This window comes from Onychomys torridus, chromosome 13, assembly GCF_903995425.1.
Source record: "Onychomys torridus chromosome 13, mOncTor1.1, whole genome shotgun sequence".
NCBI lineage: Eukaryota > Metazoa > Chordata > Mammalia > Rodentia > Cricetidae > Onychomys > Onychomys torridus.
In genome coordinates, this window is record NC_050455.1 from 63137120 (window position 1) to 63158895 (window position 21776).

At 44.7% G+C, this 21776-nt stretch overlaps 1 protein-coding gene across 1 annotated transcript in view; it reads left to right on the top strand.

The window, feature by feature from the left end:
• Positions 1-18599, top strand: part of Acaa2 (acetyl-CoA acyltransferase 2) — a 35853-nt gene extending 17254 nt beyond the window's left edge. The window contains exons 3-10 of the mRNA XM_036204878.1: positions 349-477; positions 1347-1463; positions 2963-3110; positions 6644-6819; positions 7580-7709; positions 13443-13513; positions 16071-16225; positions 18232-18599. Coding sequence (XP_036060771.1) covers positions 349-477; positions 1347-1463; positions 2963-3110; positions 6644-6819; positions 7580-7709; positions 13443-13513; positions 16071-16225; positions 18232-18316 — 1011 coding nt within the window. The 3' untranslated portion in view covers positions 18317-18599. The remainder of the gene's footprint in view (positions 1-348; positions 478-1346; positions 1464-2962; positions 3111-6643; positions 6820-7579; positions 7710-13442; positions 13514-16070; positions 16226-18231) is intronic.
• Positions 18600-21776: the final 3177 nt, after the last annotated feature.

Consider the following 21776-nt stretch of genomic DNA (forward strand, 5'->3'; position numbering starts at 1 on the left):
AACTTAGTACATTTAAAATTCAGTTATCTAATAATAATAATAATAATAATAATAATAATAATAATAATAACTGCAGAATATCACATGACAGATGTTTCAGATGGCCTGGAACTGTATGCTTGAGTAAGATGATAAATTTTGTGATATGTATTTTGCCATAATAAAACAATGGAAAACACTATTAACTAAATTATAGTATTTATTAAAATCATGTATATAGTCTCAGTGTGCGTATATCCTTTCTCCCCAGAACCATATAGTTTATAGCCAGCAGTTCCATGTGGTTTTTTTTTTTTTTAAATTGTTGTTACTGCCTTTCTTATAACGTGAATTCTTTTTCTTGTCCAGACTTCTTCGGATGCGATATACATGGCAAGGCATGTGGGATTGCGAGTGGGGGTCCCAGTGGAGGTCGGAGGCCTCACCGTCAACAGGCTCTGTGGCTCCGGGTTCCAGTCCGTCGTGAATGGATGTCAGGTGTGGGCAGCCTCTTACCTACCTCTCTGAACACGCTGATAGTTAGTTACTCAAATAACTGCTCCCCCTCAGGGGGGCATTACAGCTTTTGATTTCTCACTGCCTCCAGGTAATGGCACAGACATAGTGAGTGGGTGGGTAAGTTACTTTCCCACTGGCCTCTATGGCAATATACTTGAAGCACTGGTCCCTCCTCTCCCAGTGCTAACTTGAAACACAACACAGCCTCTTAGAAGCACGTTGCTTGCATCTTTTCTGAGAGATGGAAACTGGAAGAATGAAATGGACCCCTTTGTGAGCCCTAGGTTCACCAGTTCCATTAACAGGGCTTTTCTCTTTTCAATTTAAATAGATGTGCCCTTTATTATCTCTTATATATTTAAGACAGAGATAAGTATCTGTGTGGGCTTTCCAGATTAATATTAAAATAAGAATTAGTATCCTTAGAGCTGGGTGTGTCTTGCATCTATATAATCTCAGAGTTTCAGAGGCTGAGGCAAAGGCTTGCCATACCTCCCAGGCCAGGGTGAGCTACAGCATCAGACCTGTCTCTAAAAACAGACTATTCTTAGGCAAAACAGGTAAGGTATGTTACTCTGGCACACACACACACACACACACACACACACACACACACACAGACACACACACAATTAAGGTCTGTTCATTTAACCCCCCTGGTGTCTAGGGACTAGATTCTTTAACATCAGCTTTTCAACAACTTTAAACATTTCTTTTTAGGTTACTGCAATTTAAGACACAATATTTGTTTGAATCACCACTAATTTATAGTCTTTGTATTTCTCAGTGCATACTCTGGATATGATAGAAAGACTTTTTCGGTCTGTTTTTTTTTTTTTTTTAAACAGGAAATCTGTAGCAAAGATGCTGAAGTTGTCTTGTGTGGAGGAACAGAGAACATGAGCCAATCTCCTTTCTGTGTCAGAAACATACGCTTTGGAACCAAGCTTGGATCAGAACTCCAGGTCTGGACCATTAAACTTCTTAAATGACTTCTTTTGCTAGTTATAGAAGTGCTTTTAACAACGTAACTTTTTAAGAGATAAAAATGATTTTAACAACATAACTTTTTAAGAGAGAAAAAACTAATTTTGATCCCAGTTTTTTTCATGGAATGCTGCCAAGATTTGTATGATTTAAATTACAGGCTGTTTCAAAACCTGTTAGTTTTAGTGTTTGAATCCACATAGGATTATACTTCACATTGCAGAAGAAACCATAGGGAAAGGTGGAGGAAGAAAAGAAGTCGATTCAGAAGTAATGTGAGTGACTAGACCTTTGCCATGGCTTGTGGGAGTTCTGCTTCTGGAGCAATGTCCTTTGAATAGGTTTCTTCATCACAAAAAATACTACATCTGCATACATCTATTGATCCAAATTGGTCAGAAAAAAACCTGACCTTCAACTCTGACAGCTATCCTCTGAGAATAGCAGCTATGATAAACAATGATAGTTCATTGCCCTGCTCATAGGAAAGGGCCAGTAGCACTCTGTATTTCTTAGGATTTTCCAGGGGCTGGTAAGATGGCTCAGTATTAAGAGGGCCCGCTGTGCAAGCTTGAAGACCTGAGGTCAAGTTCCCAGCACCCACATTAAAAGGTAGCCATGGCTGCCTGTGTCTTTAACCCTGGTGTTGGGGAACGGAAACAGTCAGATCCCAGGAATACTCTGGCAAGCCAGCCTCGCTAAAAGAGAGAGCCTCCACTTCCATGAGAGACCCTGTCTTAAAGGCATAAAATAAACAACAGTAAAGGGAGCTGCCTGAAGTCCTCTCTTAGCCTCTATGTGTGCACACACACCCTCACACTTACATACATACACAACACACATACTGTACACACACATATGCACACACTAACTAACATAGACAAATAAGATGTGGTCTTTTGGAAACTAAGGGATGAGACTTACAGAACATGAATATTTCAGACATGGGATGTACTTAAAAACTCTCTGCTGAGACAGCAGCACAGAGATTATGGGCAGTGAGTGGAACATCATTCTCAGATGCCCTGATGCAATCTTTTCTGCTTGGCAACTCTGTGTCTGGTTCTTCTCAGTCTAGTCATAACAAATAGAGCCAGCTGCACCTGTCCCCGAAGGCCTGGCATGGAAAAGCCACACCCATGTGCTCATCCCTCCAGATCCTGTGATAGCTTACTTAAAGGAGCGGCAGAAAAACTCTCCATTAGTTCCCAGTGTTGGACTTCTCACCAAAGGATTTACTTGTGATTCTGGGCTAAACTCCTGTTGTACACTTAGAGTTGTGTATTTAGAGTGGCTTAAAATAAACATTGGTGAGACATGGGATATTTTTTTAAATATTAGAGTTTCTTAATGTCCAAGAATCAAATATGAATAGAAAGAATAAATGCAATTGTTATATAAATCTAAAAAAAAAAATTATGACCTGTTCCTTCCAAAGATAGTGTTTTAACACATCGCTGCCTGAATGTCTTTGTAGCTGGAGGATACTTTGTGGTCAGGATTAATGGATCGGCATGTGAAGCTCGCCATGGGAATGACTGCAGAGAACCTCGCTGTAAAATACAACATCAGCAGGGAAGACTGTGACAGATACGCACTTCAGTCCCAGCAGAGGTGGAAAGCCGGTGGGTAGAGAGAGAAGAATGTAGGAAAGGTTTCATCCCACAGGTTTTAGTAACCATATAGTAATGTATTTTTAAAACTCATACCTTTGAAAAATCACATTTCTGTTATGTCTTTTGGTTGTAGATGATCAGGTAATTCTGTTACTGAAAATTTCCTATGGGATTTCTCTTGTGAAATAAGTTCCTGATTCTTTTAAAAGTAGTATGGATGGGGGGGGGGGAGGAGTGGGGGTGGTTCACACCTGTAATCCCAGCACTTGGGAGGCAGAGGCAGGTGGATCTCCATGAGTTTGAGGCCAGCCTGGTCTACAGAGCAAGTTCCAGGACAGCCAGTGCTGTTACATAGAGGAACCTTGTCTCCGGGGGCTGGGGGGGGGGGGGGGGGAGCAGTATTGGGGGCTGAAGAGATGGATTAGTAGTTAAGAGTACTGGCTGCTCTTGCAGAGGACTCATGTTTGGTTCCCAGTATCCACATAGCAGCTCACAACTGTATGTAGCTCCAGTTCCAGGTGATCCAATACCTTCTCCTGGCCTCCATGGGCACTGACTGCATACATGTGGCACACATCCATATGGGCAAGACATATTCACATAAAATAAAGTTTTAAAAAAAAATTTTAAGTGGTATTAGGGGGTGCTGAAGAGACAGATGGCTTGACAATTAAAAGTGCGTACTGTTCTTGCAGAGAACCCAGGTTAGTTCCCAGCACCCATGTCAGTTGGCTCACAACTGCCTGGAACTCAGGTTCCTTTGGCTCTGATGCCCTTTGGCCTCCCTGGGTACATTTGGTACATAGAAACTCACACAGGCACACATATATACACATAAGTAGTAAATTAGTAACTAAAGCTCCTAAGAGAAAAAGCGGACTGTCACTGGCCCAATCTGAACCTGGGGATTTTTGTCCTGGACTGGTCCTGTCTTCCATGGAACACCCTGAGGCATTTGATTCGCTCCACCAGAGGGAACTGCTTCTTACCGCAGTGGGGGCAAGGGTCTGTCTTGGGGATTGCCAACTGTTAAGTGATATCAAGAATAAAGCAGCCAGGCATGGTGGTATACGCCTTAAATACCAGCTGAGGCAGTCAGATCTCTGTGAGTTCCAGGCTAGCCTGGTTTTCATAGCGATTTCCAAACAATCCAAGGACTACAGAGTAAGACCCTGCCTGTCTCAGGGGCAAGGAGGAGGGAACTAAACTGATATTTTTTTCCTGACTTACCTTGGTGCAGAAATCATACAGTACAAAGTAGATAATTGGCCTTTCTCACGAGCCATATCCTAATCATACAGAGAGGAGATCTGTCTGCTGCTGCAGAATGACCAGCTGGGTGTCTTTGGATGCCTCCTTCTCACATTCCTCATTGTATCTGACTCAGGTAGTTAGCCCAAGACCCTCACTCTACTGCCCCGTGACACACACTGCTGTCCCGATCCTCCAGAATGAGCGGCAGGACAGCCGTTGGCTTAAGCTTGAAGGAATGTGCCAGTCCTCTGAAAAAGAATTTAATTGAACTATTATAATTATAACCCAATGGAAATTCTTATTGGGGGGTGTTTTTGATGTACTGAGGATGAAGTCGATCCATTCAGAGGAAGCAGTGGAACGGAGCTGGGGCCATCCAGCTCATCTCAGTTTAAGCTGTTTCTACTAGGCACTCAGAGTCCAGAGGGCACCGAGCCATCATGTGGATTTCTAATTCCATTTGGAGAAGGTGTCCGACCTCAATGAAATCAAGTTATTCACAGACCACCTATAAGCTAGAGATAATAAAACCTAACCTTCCCGCTTCTCAGACAGGAAGAGTCAAACTAAATAAGGGCAGAAAAGGGGAGGATTTTTTTTTCCAATTGAAATATGATATCTGAGTTCAGATGAAAGGCTGTCACATGACACAGTGGGTAGGAATGTTGCTCCACAAGCATGATGACCTAAGTCTGAAACCCCAGCTGTGAAAGCTGAGCATGGCCACACTCCAGCCTTGGAAGAAGAGACATGGATGCTAGAAACTAGCTGGCTGGCCAGCCTAACCAAAACAGTGAGTTTCATGTTCAGTGAGAGGCCCTCCCTTAAGGGAACAAGGCAGGGAGAGGGCAGGATACCAGGATACCTCAGGTCTCTGTGCAGACATGCATGTATACACATGCTTATACCACACACAGACACACACACACACAGAGTAGGATTTTTTCCTGACTAACTCTATTGCTGAAGTGATAGGTGACTCCAGTCTATTCTAATCAATGGAGGTTCAAGACAGATACAATGTTTTACATATAATTATGTCAGTTACAGCTCTTACAGTCCCTTCGGGTTGTCATTGTCTCAGTCCATCAATTGCTTGGTGACACAGGCAACTTGGTGATGGTTTAATTACTTATTTTTTTCATGAAAAAAAGTTGGATGCATTTTATAAAAATTATTTGTATTCTATGTATGAGTGCCCTGCATGTATACCTGCAGGCCAGAAAAGGGCATCTGATCCTATTATAGATGGTTGTGAGTCACCATGTGGGTGCTGGGAATTGAACTCAGGACCTCTGTAAGAGCAGGCAGAGCTCTTAATCACTGAGCCATCTCTCCAGCCAAGTTGGATGCTTTTAGTACTATTCCATCTTTATGTAACTCAGCTGTCAGTCTAGCATCTCCTAATAAAAATATTTAATAAAAAGTCAGAGTGGGAGCTCAGGCTATGTCTGTTTATAAAATGCTTGATGTGTCACCATGAGGACCTGTGTTCAAATCCTGGGCACTCACAGAAGTTGGGTGTGGTAGGGCCATCTGCAGTGCCCATGTTCCCAGTGAAAGATGGAAGGCAGAGACAAGAGAATCCCCAAAAGCTCGTGGGCCAGCTGGTCTGTGTACACCCGAAAGCAGCAACCACAACAAAAAGAGACTCTGCCTCAAGCAATGTGGAAGGGGGTGGTCCAGAACCAGAGGCTGTTCTCTGACCTTCACACACACACACACACACACACACACACACACACACACACACACACACACCATGGCTCCCCACCAACACACACACACACACACACACACACACACACACACACACACACACACACACACCATGGCTCCCCACCAACACACTCATACACACACACACCATGGCTCCCCACCAACACACACACACACACACACACACACACACACACACACACAAATATACACACACACACCATGGCTCCCCACCAACATACACATACACACACACACATATATACCATGACCTCCCCACCAACACACACACACACACACACACACACACACACACACACACACACACACACCCCATTCCCTCCCCATCAACACACACACCCTGAATGGTAATTTCAAAAAGGTGTGGACTCTCTGTGTAGACTTCTGGTGATATGTTAAGTTCTCCAAAGGGAAAGCAGCTTCCTAAGAAGAAGGTGACTGGGCCCTCTGAGTGAGTAGAGACAGTAGGTGGGCAGGTAGATAGGGCTCCCCTGGCTTCTTGCCTTCCACGGCTGCACTCTGATGGTGGTCATTGTTCTCTATTTCAGCGAACGACGCTGGCTACTTTAATGAGGAAATGGCGCCCATCGAGGTGAAGACCAGGAAGGGAAAGCACATGATGCAAGTGGATGAGCATGCTCGGCCCCAGACGACGCTGGAACAGTTGCAGAAGCTCCCTCCAGTGTTCAAGAAAGACGGGACTGTCACTGCAGGGAACGCCTCGGTGTGTCCCAGCATCCACCTCTACTCTACCAATGTGTTCTTGCCAAAAGATTGTGAAGAGCCTTCCAGATATGTCTAGAAACTTCTTAGCCTTTAGTTGTTTAACTTACACTAGTAGTGTTTATATTGTGTTAAGTTGGGTTTTCATAGTCTACCACAAAGCCTGGTAACTGGGGACCCTGGTAATCTGATTTCTTTGTCTTTTCAGTATGTTGAAAGGAAATCCTCCTGGTTTATGATGTTAGTTTTCATACCTCATGCCTTTTCTTTCTCACATAATAATTCATCAGATTTCTTTTTACATCTACACATATCTGGTGTTAAGATTTTAAATTTTTTTTACTTTTTTTCTTTTTCTTTTTTTTTTTTTTTTTTTGAGACAGAGTTGCTCTTTGTAGCTTTGCACCTTTCCTGGAACTCGCTTTGTAGCCCAGGCTGGCCTGGAACTCACAGAGATCCGCCTGGCTCTGCCTCCCGAGGGCTGGGATTAAAGGTGTGTGCCACCACCACCCGGCTAAATTTTTTTTATTTTTATTTTTTTGCATCTCTTCCTGTTGTCCATTGGTGAAGTTTTACTCTATGCTTAAATCATCTCTGAAGTCCCCCAGGGTCCTACAGTACTTCCACCGACTTCCACCGGCATCCCGCATATTGTCGGCACTTCCTATGCGAGGCCCTAACCCTGATTCTAATCTGTGATCGACTGCACCGTCAGCGCGAACCTTGACTAAGTTGCTTCTTTTGCTGCTTTTGTTTTTAAGGGGGTGTCTGATGGTGCTGGAGCTGTTATCATAGCTAGTGAAGATGCTGTCAAAAAACATAACTTCACACCACTGGCCAGAGTCGTGGGCTACTTTGTATCTGGATGTGATCCCAGTATCATGGGCATTGGTGAGTTTATCATTACTATTACTAGAGTTAGGTCTGTTTGGACATTCAGAGTCATGGAAAAACAACCAAATCAAGATCCCTGGTGGAATCACTTGGATCATCTTTATGAATAACTGTCCTACACACAATAGGACAACCAAGACCATCTATGGGCAGAGGTCATAGTGTACTGTCTGTCTGGGGTATTTAAAAGTCATCATACAGAGGGGCTAGGAGGGTGGAGCACATACTGCTCTTGCAGATCCAAGTTCAGTTTATAGCATCCACGTCAGGTGGCTCACAACTGCCTATAATTCCAGCTCTAGAAGAATCTGATTTTCCTGGCCTCCATGCACGCACACACACAAATATAGAAAAAAAGAGAGAGCATGTGCACATATATACACATAATTAAAAATTATAAACAAATTTTAAAAATCAACACAGAAAATAAGGAGTGCTGGAGTTGTAGCTCAGCCCTTACATAGTATGTGTGAGACTTTGGGCTTACACATGAAGCCATGATGTGGATTAGAGATGCCTGCTCAGGGAGCCAGTAAGTACCACAGCTCCACAGTCTCTAGTGAATCTTACTCAGTCTCCCCTTACAACTCCAGCGAGACTTCCAGTGAGAAAATTGAGGGCTCCCGTAGTTCCAGACCAGAAAAGGGTAGAGTAAACACGTGCCTCTGGGGCTCTCTTAGGAAGTCACCATTAGGCTGGTAACGCCCCCTGGTTCTTAGCAAGCTGAACTATAGGCAGGTGGCAGGTGACAGGCGCAACAGGAGGAGATGTGAAATTGTTGCTATTTTTCCTGGCCAAGACTGTTTTTATTCATTAGAAATGGAACAAAGGATATGTGAGCATGGTGGTGTACATGTAATTCCAGCACTCAGGAAGCTGAGGCAGGAGGATTGCAGCCAGGGTTACATAGCGAGACCTGTCTCCTAAAAAGAAAAAGGAGAGAAAGAAGAGAAGAAAAAAAAAAAACACTTTTTACTAAATACACATAGACATTGAGAACGTCAGGCAATGCAAAATTTTTAATTTTCCTATTCTTTCTTTCACTCTCTGTATGTGTACACACACACACACACACACACACACACACACACACACACGTGTATGCACACAAATCACAGCCTGTCTGTCAAGGTCAGAGGACACTTTTAAGTCAGCTCTCTCATTCCACCTTAAGTGTTCTGTAGATCCGACTCAAGCCATGAGGCTTGGCAGTGAGCACCGGCATCCACCGAGCGTCTCACTGACCCAGTGAGGTGAGTGTTAGTCTTATCTCACCTTTAAGGAAACAGGCCAATTAGGTGTTCACTGCACACACGAGGCTGGTGCTCTGCATTCCACCCTCGACCCCATGTAAGTAAGGAAAGGCCTTCCTCACAGTACGGATTTCAGATTCCTGACAGGCCAAAGAGTTTTCTGTGAGTTTGGGCCTTTTTTACGAACTAGTTTGGATTTTAAGATGACTGTCAGGATGGAGGGAGGATAATGTGTTGCTGCCATGTCAGAGCAAAGGACACCGTGACTGCTGGGATTAAGTTATCTCCCTGCCGTACTGGCAGCCAAGCCCTTCGGACAAGCCTGGCCTGTTCACACCTTATCTTTCAGTGTATGTCTCAACCATAGAAAATTCTGACACTGCTAACGTCAAGGTTTTTTTTTTTTGGTTTTTTTTTTTTTTTTTGGTTTTTCAAGACAGGGTTTCTCTGTGTAGCTTTGTGCCTTTCCTGGGACTCACTCTGTAGCCCAGGCTGGCCTCGAACTCATAGAGATCCACCTGGCTCTGCCTCCCGAGTGCTGGGATTAAAGGCGTGCGCCACCACTGCCCAGCAGTATTTTGTTTTTTTATGTTATGGACTTAAAAGCTACATATGATCAGAAGAAAAAGAGAGAGAGAGAGAGAGAGAGAGAGAGAGAGAGAGAGTTTTTACCTTGGAAATAGAAGGAAGCCTGAAAAGTGAACCGTCTGTGGAGTGAAATGGCATTCGTCATATCACACCCACAGTGCCAGTTCTCACCCTAAGTGTTCTTCAAAACTCCCGCGGAGCCTCCGGGGATTTTGTTTCAGTGGGTCTGTAATCTGAGGTGGGTGTTTCTGCTTTTGATTTCTGAGGCCTTGGGTACTTTGATGAGCGATTCCATTTCCCTGGTTTCAACCAGTAGTTCTTTTATAGTTGTTTTTCAGTTGAGCCTCATTTAATGGGGTTTGCTGGGTTAGCAGTAACTAGTGAGCAAAGAAAATGTTTTCCTTGCTTCAGATGCCTGGATGCTGAGTAGTGCCCCTGTAGACCTGCCCATGCCAAGGGTCTCTCTGGGTCAGGTGCCTGTGCCACCTACAAGCTTGTCTGTCCCGTAGTGTGGTGTTAAACAGGGTAACTTGAGGACCTGCTCCGGGTGATGAGCAAGAAGAACAGGTTCCAGCGGGGCTGGCTTGGCAGTCCAGTCTGTGAGAACAGTAATTCCTCGCTTCTGCAGGCTCCTAACATGTAGCCATTCCCAACTCTGCAGAATAGCTGTCACCAGGGAAAAGGAGGAACCAGGACTTGGCAGGACTGGGAGCTTCTCAAGGAAGCCCAAAGCTGTAGGAACACACTGCTTGTGAACTTGTCGGGAGTGCAGTGTGGAGGGGGTGGATGGGACTTGGAAGCTCATTCAGCTGAACAGATCAACTGTAGCTTTCACTGTATTTGGCTTTATTTTTATCAATGGTTTTAGTGCTTAAAAAGACAAAAGTCAGGGGACTGGAGAGGTGGCTCAGTGGTTAAGAGTACTGGCTGATCGTCCAAAGGACCTGGGTTTAATGCCCAGCACCCACGTGGTAGCCCACAACCATCTTTAACTCCGGTTGCAGGGGATCTGATGCCCTCCTCTAGACTCCACGGGCACCAGGCACACACATGGTGCACAGGCATACATGCAGGCAAGACAGCCATCAATGTAAACTAAAAACGAAGACAAAGGTCACGGGGTGGAGAGATGGCTCAGTGGTTAAGAGCATGTACTGTTCTTACAGGACCCAAGAACAGTTTCCACATCCACCTAAGGGCTCACAACTGCCTCTCGGTCCAGCTCCATGAAGATCCAGTGCCTCTGTGGGCGCTGCACAAACCCACACTCAGACACACACACATACACGTAATTAAAAATTTTTCAGAAGACAAAAGTTAACCTGTTCAAAGAATTTCTTAAAAGATTAATTTAATATTTTTTATTTCATGTGTATAGATGTTTTGCCTGCCTGCATGTCTAACATGTATCATGCATGTCTGTATAACACATGCATGCCTTCTGCCTGTGGAGGTCAGAAGAAGGTATCAGATCCCCTGGAACTGGAGTTCTGAACAGTTGTGAGCCAACATGTGTGTGTTGGGAACTGAACATGGTTCCTCTGCAAGAGCAGCAAATGCTTTTAACTGCTGAGCCATCACCCCAGCCCCTCACAGAATTTTTTAATTTTTTAATAAAGTCCCACAGCTTCCAATGGTAAAAGCTAGAACTAGAAATAAGGTCTTTTGTTTAAGAATGTAAGCCTTCCTGAGTCTCAGTAAATAAACAGAAGTGTCTGGGGGTGTACTTTCCCTAGAGGGGTCTGGCAAGGGCCAGACTATGGCCTAGAGGATGTCTCTAGACTCTTAAGTCTTCTTGCAGACAGGGAAGTAGACACTGTCTCAGTTAGCCTGACAGACTAAGACAGGCCTGCCGGTGTTCCTGCAGACAGAAGAGGACAATGATGTCTCAAACCATTAGCTCTTCATCCCTTTAACCATTATGGGCTAGCGGTCTTGCTATTTCATTGTAGTGATGAAAAGCTGACTAAGGATCCCCTGAGCCAGCCGGGTAACTGATGCTTTACTGTCTATATCGTGTTAGTTACCATTCCTACCCTAGTTCCTAATGAGTCCTGTTCCCCTCTGGAACCACAGGAGCCAGGCCTCCACTGTCTGTGGTTCAGCATTCTTGTCTTCTAGAACCCACCAGGTCAGCCCATCAAGCTCTGTCTATGGTATTCAGTGGCTTGCCCAGCCCAGAGTTCCAAATTTTTCCACATTCTCCTCCAGCCTCTCCCCCATCACCACCACCACCAAAAAACAAAACAATAGTTCCAAAGGCTTGTATTGGTGAAATTATTAAGGCCACTCCACGTAGTTAAAAGGGAAGTTTATTTTGTGGGGTAGCTTACAAATGAAGGGATAGGTTGCAGGGTCTGGGAAAGGGATCGCACAATCCAGAGGTGTTCTCTGGAGAACTCTGCTCTGTCTACCTCCAGCGTCCAGGGTCCTGGAACCAAGAGAAGCCTCTCCTCTTGATCCTGGGTCTTCAGCATCCTCTCTCAGCCCCGCCTTGTGGGCATGACCATTACTGAAGCCTCAATGGGGGTTGGAACTTCCAGGCCAAGGCTGGAATGGCTACCCACCACAGGCTTGGGAAGCACTTGGTCAGGGTTATCACAGCAACAGCCCCAACCAACATCTGTAGTTCTGTAGTATTAATTGCTTGTTGCTATGGCAGAATACCTAGCCATAAGAAAACTGAAGAAAGAAGGCGTTATTTTTAGCTGTCAGTTCAAGTCCATCTTGGCAGCAGGAACTTTAGGCAGCCGGTCACATGATGTCTGCAATCAGGAAACAGAGGAAAGCTAGAGCTGGGCTCACTTTCTTATTCCAAGGCACCAGTGGTTGAACGGCACCACCCACCATTAAGGCCGGTCTTTCCACCTCCGTTCACCTAATCTAAATAATCTCTTGAAGGCATGCTGAGAGGCCAACCTTGTCTACTAGCTGATCCCTCACAGATGTGTTTCCTAGGTGATTCTAGAGCCTGTCAAGTTGATAGTCACTATTAACCATATTACGACTCAGCCATTTTCATGTTTGGACATATAAAGGATCTGGAGTTAGAGCCTAGTACATCAGCAGCTGTTCAGAACTGCATTTTAAACTGGACCATGTTATCCGAGTGGTCACACTTGCCAAGCAAACTGGTCACAGTTACAGGATGCTCAGCCACTTGACTTCAAAGCAGAATTTTTCTGATGAGTCCTTTACACACTTCCATCCTCAAAGGATAAGTAGAGAAGGTAAATCGTCTCTAGGCAGACAGCTTGCCTTTTGGAAAAGCATTCATTGTTAGAACTTACGGAAATATCAGCAGACATGGTAGCCAATGTTATTTTCAGGCCTAGTTACGTCGGTTTGCATTTCTTGATTTATGGGCTGTGTTACCCCACTTACTGTCGGAGTTAGAAATGGCTCTTCCCTCAGATACCCTTTCCCTGAGTGCCCCATAGCCTACTATCTGCCAGGCTTATGGAGATGCCAGTGTGTTTCCTGCCTTTTACCCAAATAGGCTGCAGGTGCCAAGTGACCGAATGGGTATAGTTTCCACCCTAGAACACGTGGTCTGCCTGGTCATTTGAGATCAGTCTAATCTGTATCTGACTATACATCCTGCAGATGGCCCCTGGCTGGCTTACAGTCCTAAAGCCAGACAGACTGTCTCATGTGGGTCTCTCACCCTTTCTGACACGTGATCATTTCCTTGTATGTTATAGGAGGAGGAGTTTTGTTCTGTAAGTTCTAACTGTATAAACAGGCTGGTCTCAAACTCCCGGCCCTTCCACTTCAACCTCCTGAGGGCCGGGATTACAGGTGTGCCCCACACACCCACTCAAAGAACTCTGGCATGTGAGTAACAAGAGGACATATGTTTCCCTCTGATGCCTTTATTCTTACACAGGCCCAGTCCCTGCTATCAATGGAGCATTGAAGAAAACTGGACTGAGTCTGAAGGACATGGACTTGATAGATGTAAGTGTTTTCTTCGCACAGCGGGAAGAAGCCACCAGCTTTTAGTGCAGAAACAGTTTAGCATGGCCTTTGTTCCTCTTTGAATGCTATGGACTGGCCCACGTTCTCCACCCACACATGTGCTGACCAGGTGTGCTTTGTGTTGGCGTGTTCCTCGCTGTGTTAAAGTGTTGTGCTTTCCTTGTTTTGTGAGCTGTGTATGTGTGTGTGCATGTGTGCGTAGGCATAGGTTGTATTGGTTTTTTCCCTTCATCTCTTCCTACCTTATTTTTTAAGATGGGAATCTCTCCTTGAACCTAGAGCTCACCAATTTGCATAAACAGGCAGTCAACAAGGGATCCTCCCATCTCCACCTCCCCACTGGGATTACCCGAATGTGCTGCTATCCCAGCTTTTCACATGGGAGGTGGAGAGTTAATTAAGGTTCTTATATAGTGTTTTATCAACTGAGCCATCTCCCCAACCCCACTTACTTCTGAGTGATTCAAGCACTTTGATCTCTCTTGCTAAAGTCCTGGGAACTTTTACTCCAGGAGTAGCTTTTGAAAATGGTAATAGTTAGGAGAACAAAGACATCTTAGCATTTAGCATAATTAAAAGAAGGGTTATAGCCAAGGACTTCATAACAAGATCTTGTCTCAAAAACAAAAAACAAAAAACAAAAAAAAAAAAAACCCTGAAATAACCAGGTGTGTTGGTACACACGTTTAATCTCAGCACTGGAGAGGCTGAGACAGGTGATTCTCTGTGAGTTCCAGGCTAGCCTAGTCTGCATAGTGAGACTACCTCAGAAAACAAACTAACAGCAAAATACCAAAATCATTCTAACCATCAAGAGCCAATGAAGAAAATTCTTAATGATGGACTGTAAATGTCCCACATTTGGGAAATATTGAGAATTGTAGGAAAACTGATGCTGTTTGGCATTAAGAAGCAATCTAACAAAGGAGGGAATCTCTATTTAAATTCATAGAGAAGGACTAGGTACGTGGATGATTTTGTCTGTAATAACCCTTCCCCCCAGAAACTAATTTTTAAGAAAAATAAGTATTACTTACCTCTTCATTAGCTTTCCACTCTGAGACTCTAAGGGGCTGCTTAATTGTCCTTTTTAATCAGCAAGCTACCACTACATTTCTGACTTCACACTTAGCTGCTGAGCTCGAGCATCCTGCCATGCAGCTTGTACTCATCTCTGGATGTAGAGATACTCAAGACAGAGCCTGACACACTGAACCCCAGGCTTCAGCAGCCTGCTTTCACAGCATATTCTAGATCCTGCCATAGCTCCTGGGGAATGACTATCTAAAACAGAATAATGCTGGATATGGGTGGGTCAGACTCCATCTTGGGAGAGTATAAAAATCTAGTAGGAATGAGAACGAGATTGAACTCATTTTTCTCTTCGTCTCTTCCTACCTTATTTTTTAAGACGGGAATCTCTCCTTGAACCTAGAGCTCACCAGTTTGGATAAACTCGATAACAATGGCCTTCTTTCCAATCAGATTTTCTCTGTGGAATTCCTGAGCGGAGATCATATGAAAATACAGTGCTGTAGACCAAGCTCAGCCATTCTCTCAGGCAGCGACAGGTGTCACTGGGAAGTGAGCTCCACTTGGCAGTTCTGCCACACCTAACACAGTCGCTAATCCCTGCGCCTGAGGCAATAGTGGACTATTCTTGCCTGTCAGCTCTTAGTACTAGGTAGTAGCAGCCACTTAGGGCCTACTTGCTATGTGTTAGGAAATACATGTAGACACTTTCTAACCATGACTTTATTTGAATTGAACTTGGCTTTGGAAATTCAAGTGTAAAAGGGTACCAAAAATATATCCAAGGTCACATCCTAATAAATGACCCAGTGGATACTGGAACCTTCCATCTAGCTCTTAAACCTCTGGGCTCTCTACAGTATCTACTCCCTCAAGCACGCATCTATTTGTAAGAGTAAAAGGTAGATAGCTTTTCTTTAAGGAATCTTTTGATCTGAAGTGTCGTTTAGTAAATATACAACTTTTTTTTTTTTTTAAAGAGGTACATTTTTGCCTATAAAGCCCAGGCTGGTCTCTAACTTGGAATCTTCCCATCCTCAGCCTCCCAGTCTAGCTACAATTAGAGGCATATACCACTGCACCCAGCTCTATCCCATTTTTAAATGTAACATATTTTGTAAAGGAAGGTAATTCTATATTACCTTAAACATGATTATGTTGACAGATAATAAGTAACAAAAGCTACCCTTGTGTGTTTGCGCTCACTCTCTCTCGCTCTCTCTCTCTCTCCCTCTCTCCTGTCTCTCACACACACACCTGAGGACCTACAGTCTTTTTTTTTTTTTGAGCTGAGGATCGAACCCAGGGCCAAGTGCTCTACCACTGAGCTAAATCCCCAACCCACCCTACAGTCTTTATGTGGAGTGACTGAGGATAAATTGAAAGAACATTGGGTGCTGATTGAAATAAGAAGAGATAGGAAGGGGCTGTGGACAGGACGGGGTCATTTTGTTAGAAACTAGCTTGTAAGTAATGAGTCTGCGGGTTTTCACTCTCTTCTAAGGTGAATGAAGCTTTTGCTCCCCAATACTTGGCTGTTCAGAAGGTCTTGGATCTTGACCCGAGTAAAAGCAATGTCAATGGAGGTGCCATAGCCCTGGGTCACCCACTGGCTGCATCTGGATCCAGAATCACCTCACACCTGGTTTACGAATTAAGGTACTTGTTAGAATTTGTTGCATTTCAGATATACCACTCTCTTTTTTTCCTCTGTTTATGTGTAAGAGTGTTTTGCCTGCATGTATGTACATGTGCCATGTATGTGTTTGGTGCCCGGAGAGTTCAGAAGAGGGAATCAGAGTTACAGATGGTTGTAAGCTACCATGTGGGTGCTGGGAATTGAACCCAGGTTCTGTGAAAGAACAGCCAGTGCTCTTAACCACTGAGCCATCTCTCTAGGCCCCCAAATTGACATATTTTTTAATAGAAACATATGAGTTTAGGTTTTCTCAACACAGTCCTGTTTTTCCTTCTTCATATCCCCTGTACTGGTTCTGACCAGAAACAAGTTATTTGGGAGATACTTTCATTGGGCATTGCACAAGAGCTGGTCAGTTTGTGACCCCGCATTTAGGGCCCGCTCTCTTTCCGGCCTTTGTTGTGTGTACTATACAAGCAGTCAGTGAGTGCTCAGTGAGGGAGCCATGCTCATCAGGCCACCCTGGTGCTGGTGACCAACAGTGTGGCCTTGCTTCTATGGCTCTGCATTTTAGTGTCTACAGCTGTAATAAGATAAACTTATTTAATAAATCAAAATATTGAGAAGGTCCAGATCTAGATGCCACTGTCAAAGAAACCTGAGCAAACTGGCAATCTGTGCGAGCTAAAATTTCCCTCACTCTGTCCTGGTGTTTGCTATTCTCTGGTTTGGGAAGGAAAACTCTTGGCTTTGTGTATCTGGGGCCATTGAGTTCTGTTAGGAGAGTCAAAAATGAATTGACTGTGTGAGGCTCCGAGTTCAGTTCAGCCTCTTCAGCAGAGTTAGGGGGACTCCTGGGACCCGGTGATCCCTGAGATGACAATCATCAGTGATTGGCACTGGGGACTCCTGGGACCTGGTGATCCCTGAGATGTCAATCAGTGATTGACACTGGGGACTCCTGGGACCTGGTGATCCATGAGATGTCAATCATCAGTGATTGACACTGGGGACTCCTGGGACCTGGTGATCCCTGAGATGTCAATCATCAGTGATTGACACTGGGGACTCCTGGGACCTGGTGATCCATGAGATGACAATCAGTGATTGACACTGTGGACTCCTGGGACCCAGTGATCCCTGAGATGTCAATCATCAGTGATTGACACTGGGCACTCCTGTCACCTAGTAATCCATGAGATGGCAATCATCAGTGACACTGGAGACTCCTGTCACCTAGTGATCCATGAGATGGCAATCAGTGAGACATGAGAAATAATGCTTGGATAATTTTCAAGGTTGCACAGATCAAGACTGAGGAATAAAAACAGATGGCCTAATTCTTTATGAATAGGACTTGATCCCTTTCTAAGTGACCTGCGCCTTCTGGAGATAGACTTCATTAGCTGCGTTTACTCCACAGTGACTCAGGAGTCTGAAATCCTGCTCAGTATTGTGCCCCTCCTCCTCACCCCCATCTATGTAAACGACTCCTGCATTGGCTGCTTTTCCTAGGCCCCCTAAGCCCATGTGCTCCTTTCCCATCCTCTGTCCTGAAACCGCCCTGCTACCTTCTTACACTGTCTCCCTCTTGGGTGATACTTTTGTGATTCATTTCTTAATAAGAATATTCTTCTTTCTAAATTCTTCTATCTATTGTGACCATAAATCAAAATTAAGGATTGGGGAAGGGCCTTGGAAGATGAGCTGGTTAAGAATGACTATTAAAACTGTTTAATTAATTAGTCTAAATTTTTTTCAAATAGTGGGTTGTTTTTTTTTGTAAATGGATTTTTTTTTTTTTTTACATTTGTGTGTTGTGTCTGTGTGTGCCTATGGTAGGAGTATGCACATACCACAGCATGTATGTGGAGGTCAGAAGACAGTTTGCAGGGAAATGGGTCTCTTCTTCCACCATGTGGGTTCTAGGGATTGAACTTCAGTCATTAGGCTTGGTGGAAAGCGCCTTTACCTGCTGAGCCACTTTACCTGCCCCAATAACAATTTTTTTTTTATTCTTTCTTAGGCGCCGAGGTGGGAAGTATGCAGTGGGATCAGCTTGCATCGGAGGTGGTCAAGGCATTGCCCTGATCATTCAGAACACAGCCTGAAGAGATCACAAGCACAGTGCCCACCCTTACTTGGCCAGGCCACAGAACAGGTGGCCAGGTGACCTTCAGGGCAGCGCTACTGAGACAGTGATTGCATTTGGCCAAGCCTTGAGGAGGCAAAAATGCATTAAGTTCTGCCCACTTCTTACCTGCCTAACATGATGTGTTAGAATCAGAACCCAACCGCAGAAGGCCTTCAAAGAAACAGTGTCTTTGTCAAGAGCCACCACTGTATGCCTTACATAATACAACTACAAACTGAATAAATGTTGCCTTAACTTCAGCTAATCTTTCCTGGTTGTGTTCTTTTAATGACATAAGATGTCTCGTTTTATCCATTTTTAAGTGTGCAGTTCAGTGGCATGGAGGACATTCACAACATTGTGCTTAGAGCATCCCCACCCATCTTCAGAACCCTTTCATCTTGTGTGTGTGTGTGTGTGTGTGTGTGTGTGTGTGTGTGTCCACATGTATGTGCATGAGTGTGCAGGTGCCCACGAAGACCGAAAGAGAGCATCGGGGTCTCCTGATGCTGAAGGCACAGGCAGTTGTGAGCTGCCCAGTGTGGGACCTAGGTACAGGACGCTGGTCCTCTCAAAAGGCGGCGACTGCTCTTAACCACCAAGACTCCTCCCAGCCCCTCTTCCCATTTTAAAGACCGACTCTCCATTCCCCTCTCGCGGCCCCTGGCAGCCACCATTCTACTTTCTGTCTCTGTATTTCACTGCTCTGGGAAGCTCATGTAAGTGAACTTGGTGCTGGTCCTTTTGTGACTGTCTTATTTCAGTTAGCATAACACCCTCAAGATTCACCCCTCTTGTCGCACATGTCAGGATTTCCTACATCTTTAAGGCCAAATATTCCTATGTGCGTATCATATTTAGCCATCACTGACGTCACTGTGGCTAGGGCTCCGACTGTCGCCAGTTACAGCCCAGCACCACTCTCTGCCCTTGCCTCAGCTCCTCCATCAGCAGGTTGTCCTCTTGCCTTCCTCACAGTCATCTTCATCTTAAGCATGCCTTGTCCTCACTGTTCTCAGACCCCACCAATGGACCTTCTTTGACTTCTTCTTAGTTCCTGAAACAATCAGAAGCCAGGCATTCCCTTGGACTCCAGACTCAGCAGCAAATGTTCTCAGGTCCTCTTCCAGCGTCGTATCTCAGGACTGCTGTCCTGCAGAACCTCTTGCCTGCACTCCTGTGGTAGTTTGAATAAGAGTGGCCCCCGTAGGCCCATATGTTTGAGTACTTGGTCCCCAGATGGCGGAACTGTTTGGGGTGGATGAGAGCTATGGCCTTTTTGGAAGAGGTGTCTCACTGAGGGTAGACTTTGAGGTTTCAAAAGCCCATTCCCAGTTCTACCTTGGGCTTATGGATCAGATGTAAGCATTCAGCAACTGCTCCAGCGCTGTTCTTGCCTGCTGTCATGCACCCCGCCATGATGGTCATGGACTCCAAACCCCTCTAGAACCATAAGACCCCAAAATAAACGCTTTCTTTAATTAGTTGCCTTGGTAACTGGAGGTGTTTTTGTCAGAGCAACAGAAAAACAATTAAGCTCTACCTTCCCCAAGAACTCCATTCTTTTCTGCTTTCACTAATTCTCCATGAATCCATCAAGGACATTTTTTAAAGGATCTATAAGGTCACCCTCCAGCTTCAAACCCTGAAACAGCTTTCTGTCACATTTGACATAATATCCAGACGACTGCCTTGGAGACTCACTTGGAAGTTCTCAGTCCTTAGGGCGGCCTGACCCCTGTTTCTCTCACACTCGGTATTACTGGTATCACAGTCCTTCCCTTCTTTGGGCCACCTATGCCACACTACTTCATGCTCTGGATCTTGATGTTGAATGTCCCTGTCTACTAAATTGCTATAGCCTCTAGCTGCCAAGCCCACAGACCTGCTCATCCTAAAATTCTCAGATGCTCCTTTCTCAGACTGGGTCTCTGTCCCTGTCGTTTTTCCCTCCCTGTGACCCTCCACTGGAGCTTTTTTGCATTTGTATTGACTTCCCAGTCTCTGTTCATTCTCTAGACTGTGTGCTCTTGTGGGCAAAGAGTTTATGCATCAAGCACAGGGCCTGATACACACTAAACCACGATGGGTGGATGATGTTTGAAGATGGGCTGCCAACCAGCTCCCAAATCATGACACAGAGTTTTGCCGTTAGTTATAAATGCTCAGCCTTAGCTTAGGCTTGTTTCTTGCTAGCTCTTTATAACTTAAATTAATCTGTTTCTCTTCATCTATGTTTTGCCCTGGGGCTTTTTACCTTTCTTTCATTCTGTATGTCCTACTCTGTGTCTGGCTGGCTGGCCCCAGGCATCTCCTTCTCTTTCTCCCTCATTCTCTTCTCGATACTTTCCTACTTTCCAAGTCTAGATTCCTCCTCCTACTTATTCTCTCTTTCCTCAGTCCTGTCTATCCCTCCTCTGCCTCACTATTGTCGGTTCAGCTTTTTATTAGACCGATTAGGTGCCTTAGGCAGGCAAGGTGAAATAGCAACACATCTTTACATAACTGAACAAGTGCAGCATAAACAAATGTAACAGATCTTTACATTGTTCAACAAGTGCAGCATAAACAAATGTAACACACTTCTACACAGTTAAAGTAAGATTCCACAACATGAACAAATGTAACAAACCTTTACACAGTAAAGTAACGTTTCACAGCATAAACAAATATAACACATCTTTACACAGTTAAAGTAACATTCCACAACATAACAAATGTAACACACCTTTACACAGTTAAAGTAATATTCCACAACATAAACAAATGTAACACACCTTTACACAGTTAAAGTAATATTCCACAACATAAACAAATATAACCTATCTTTGCCTAGTTAAAGGAATATTCCACAACATCTGTTTTTTTTTCCTCTGGCACCACCATGCCATTCAGATTTAGGATGATCCAGAAACTTCAGACTCATGTGAAGCCACGCCATGGGTGCATGGGTACACACTGGAAGCAACCTGGAAGCTGGGGCAATACTGATGGCATGTGTCACCAGAGGATGAGCTTAGACAAACACCATCCAGGTGACTTTGGAAAGTTTGTAGGCGGCATTACCAGTTAAAGAGGAACTGGAGCTTTCACCCAAACGATGCTGATAAATTGTGGACATTGGTCAGGAACAGACACATTTTGTTAAATGGTGCCAAAGCAAGACTAAAGCTGCCCCTATCACTGATGTGTACGATCAGGCTACTGTATCGTTCTGGGGAAGGGAAAGTCTACTAGGCAGCCCGTCATTGAAGCTGCTTTTTCAGCAGGAGGGCTGAGGAAAGGGTTAAGGGCAAGGCTCTGCATGACATGTACCCAGGCAGCCCGATTCCCTCCATGGTTAGCCCAGCTCACTGGTCTGTACACTGGCCTCCTCTATGCCCTAAGTTGTGCGCTGTTCTCTTCTCCCTGATGCTTCACGGGCATCTCTCACGGCT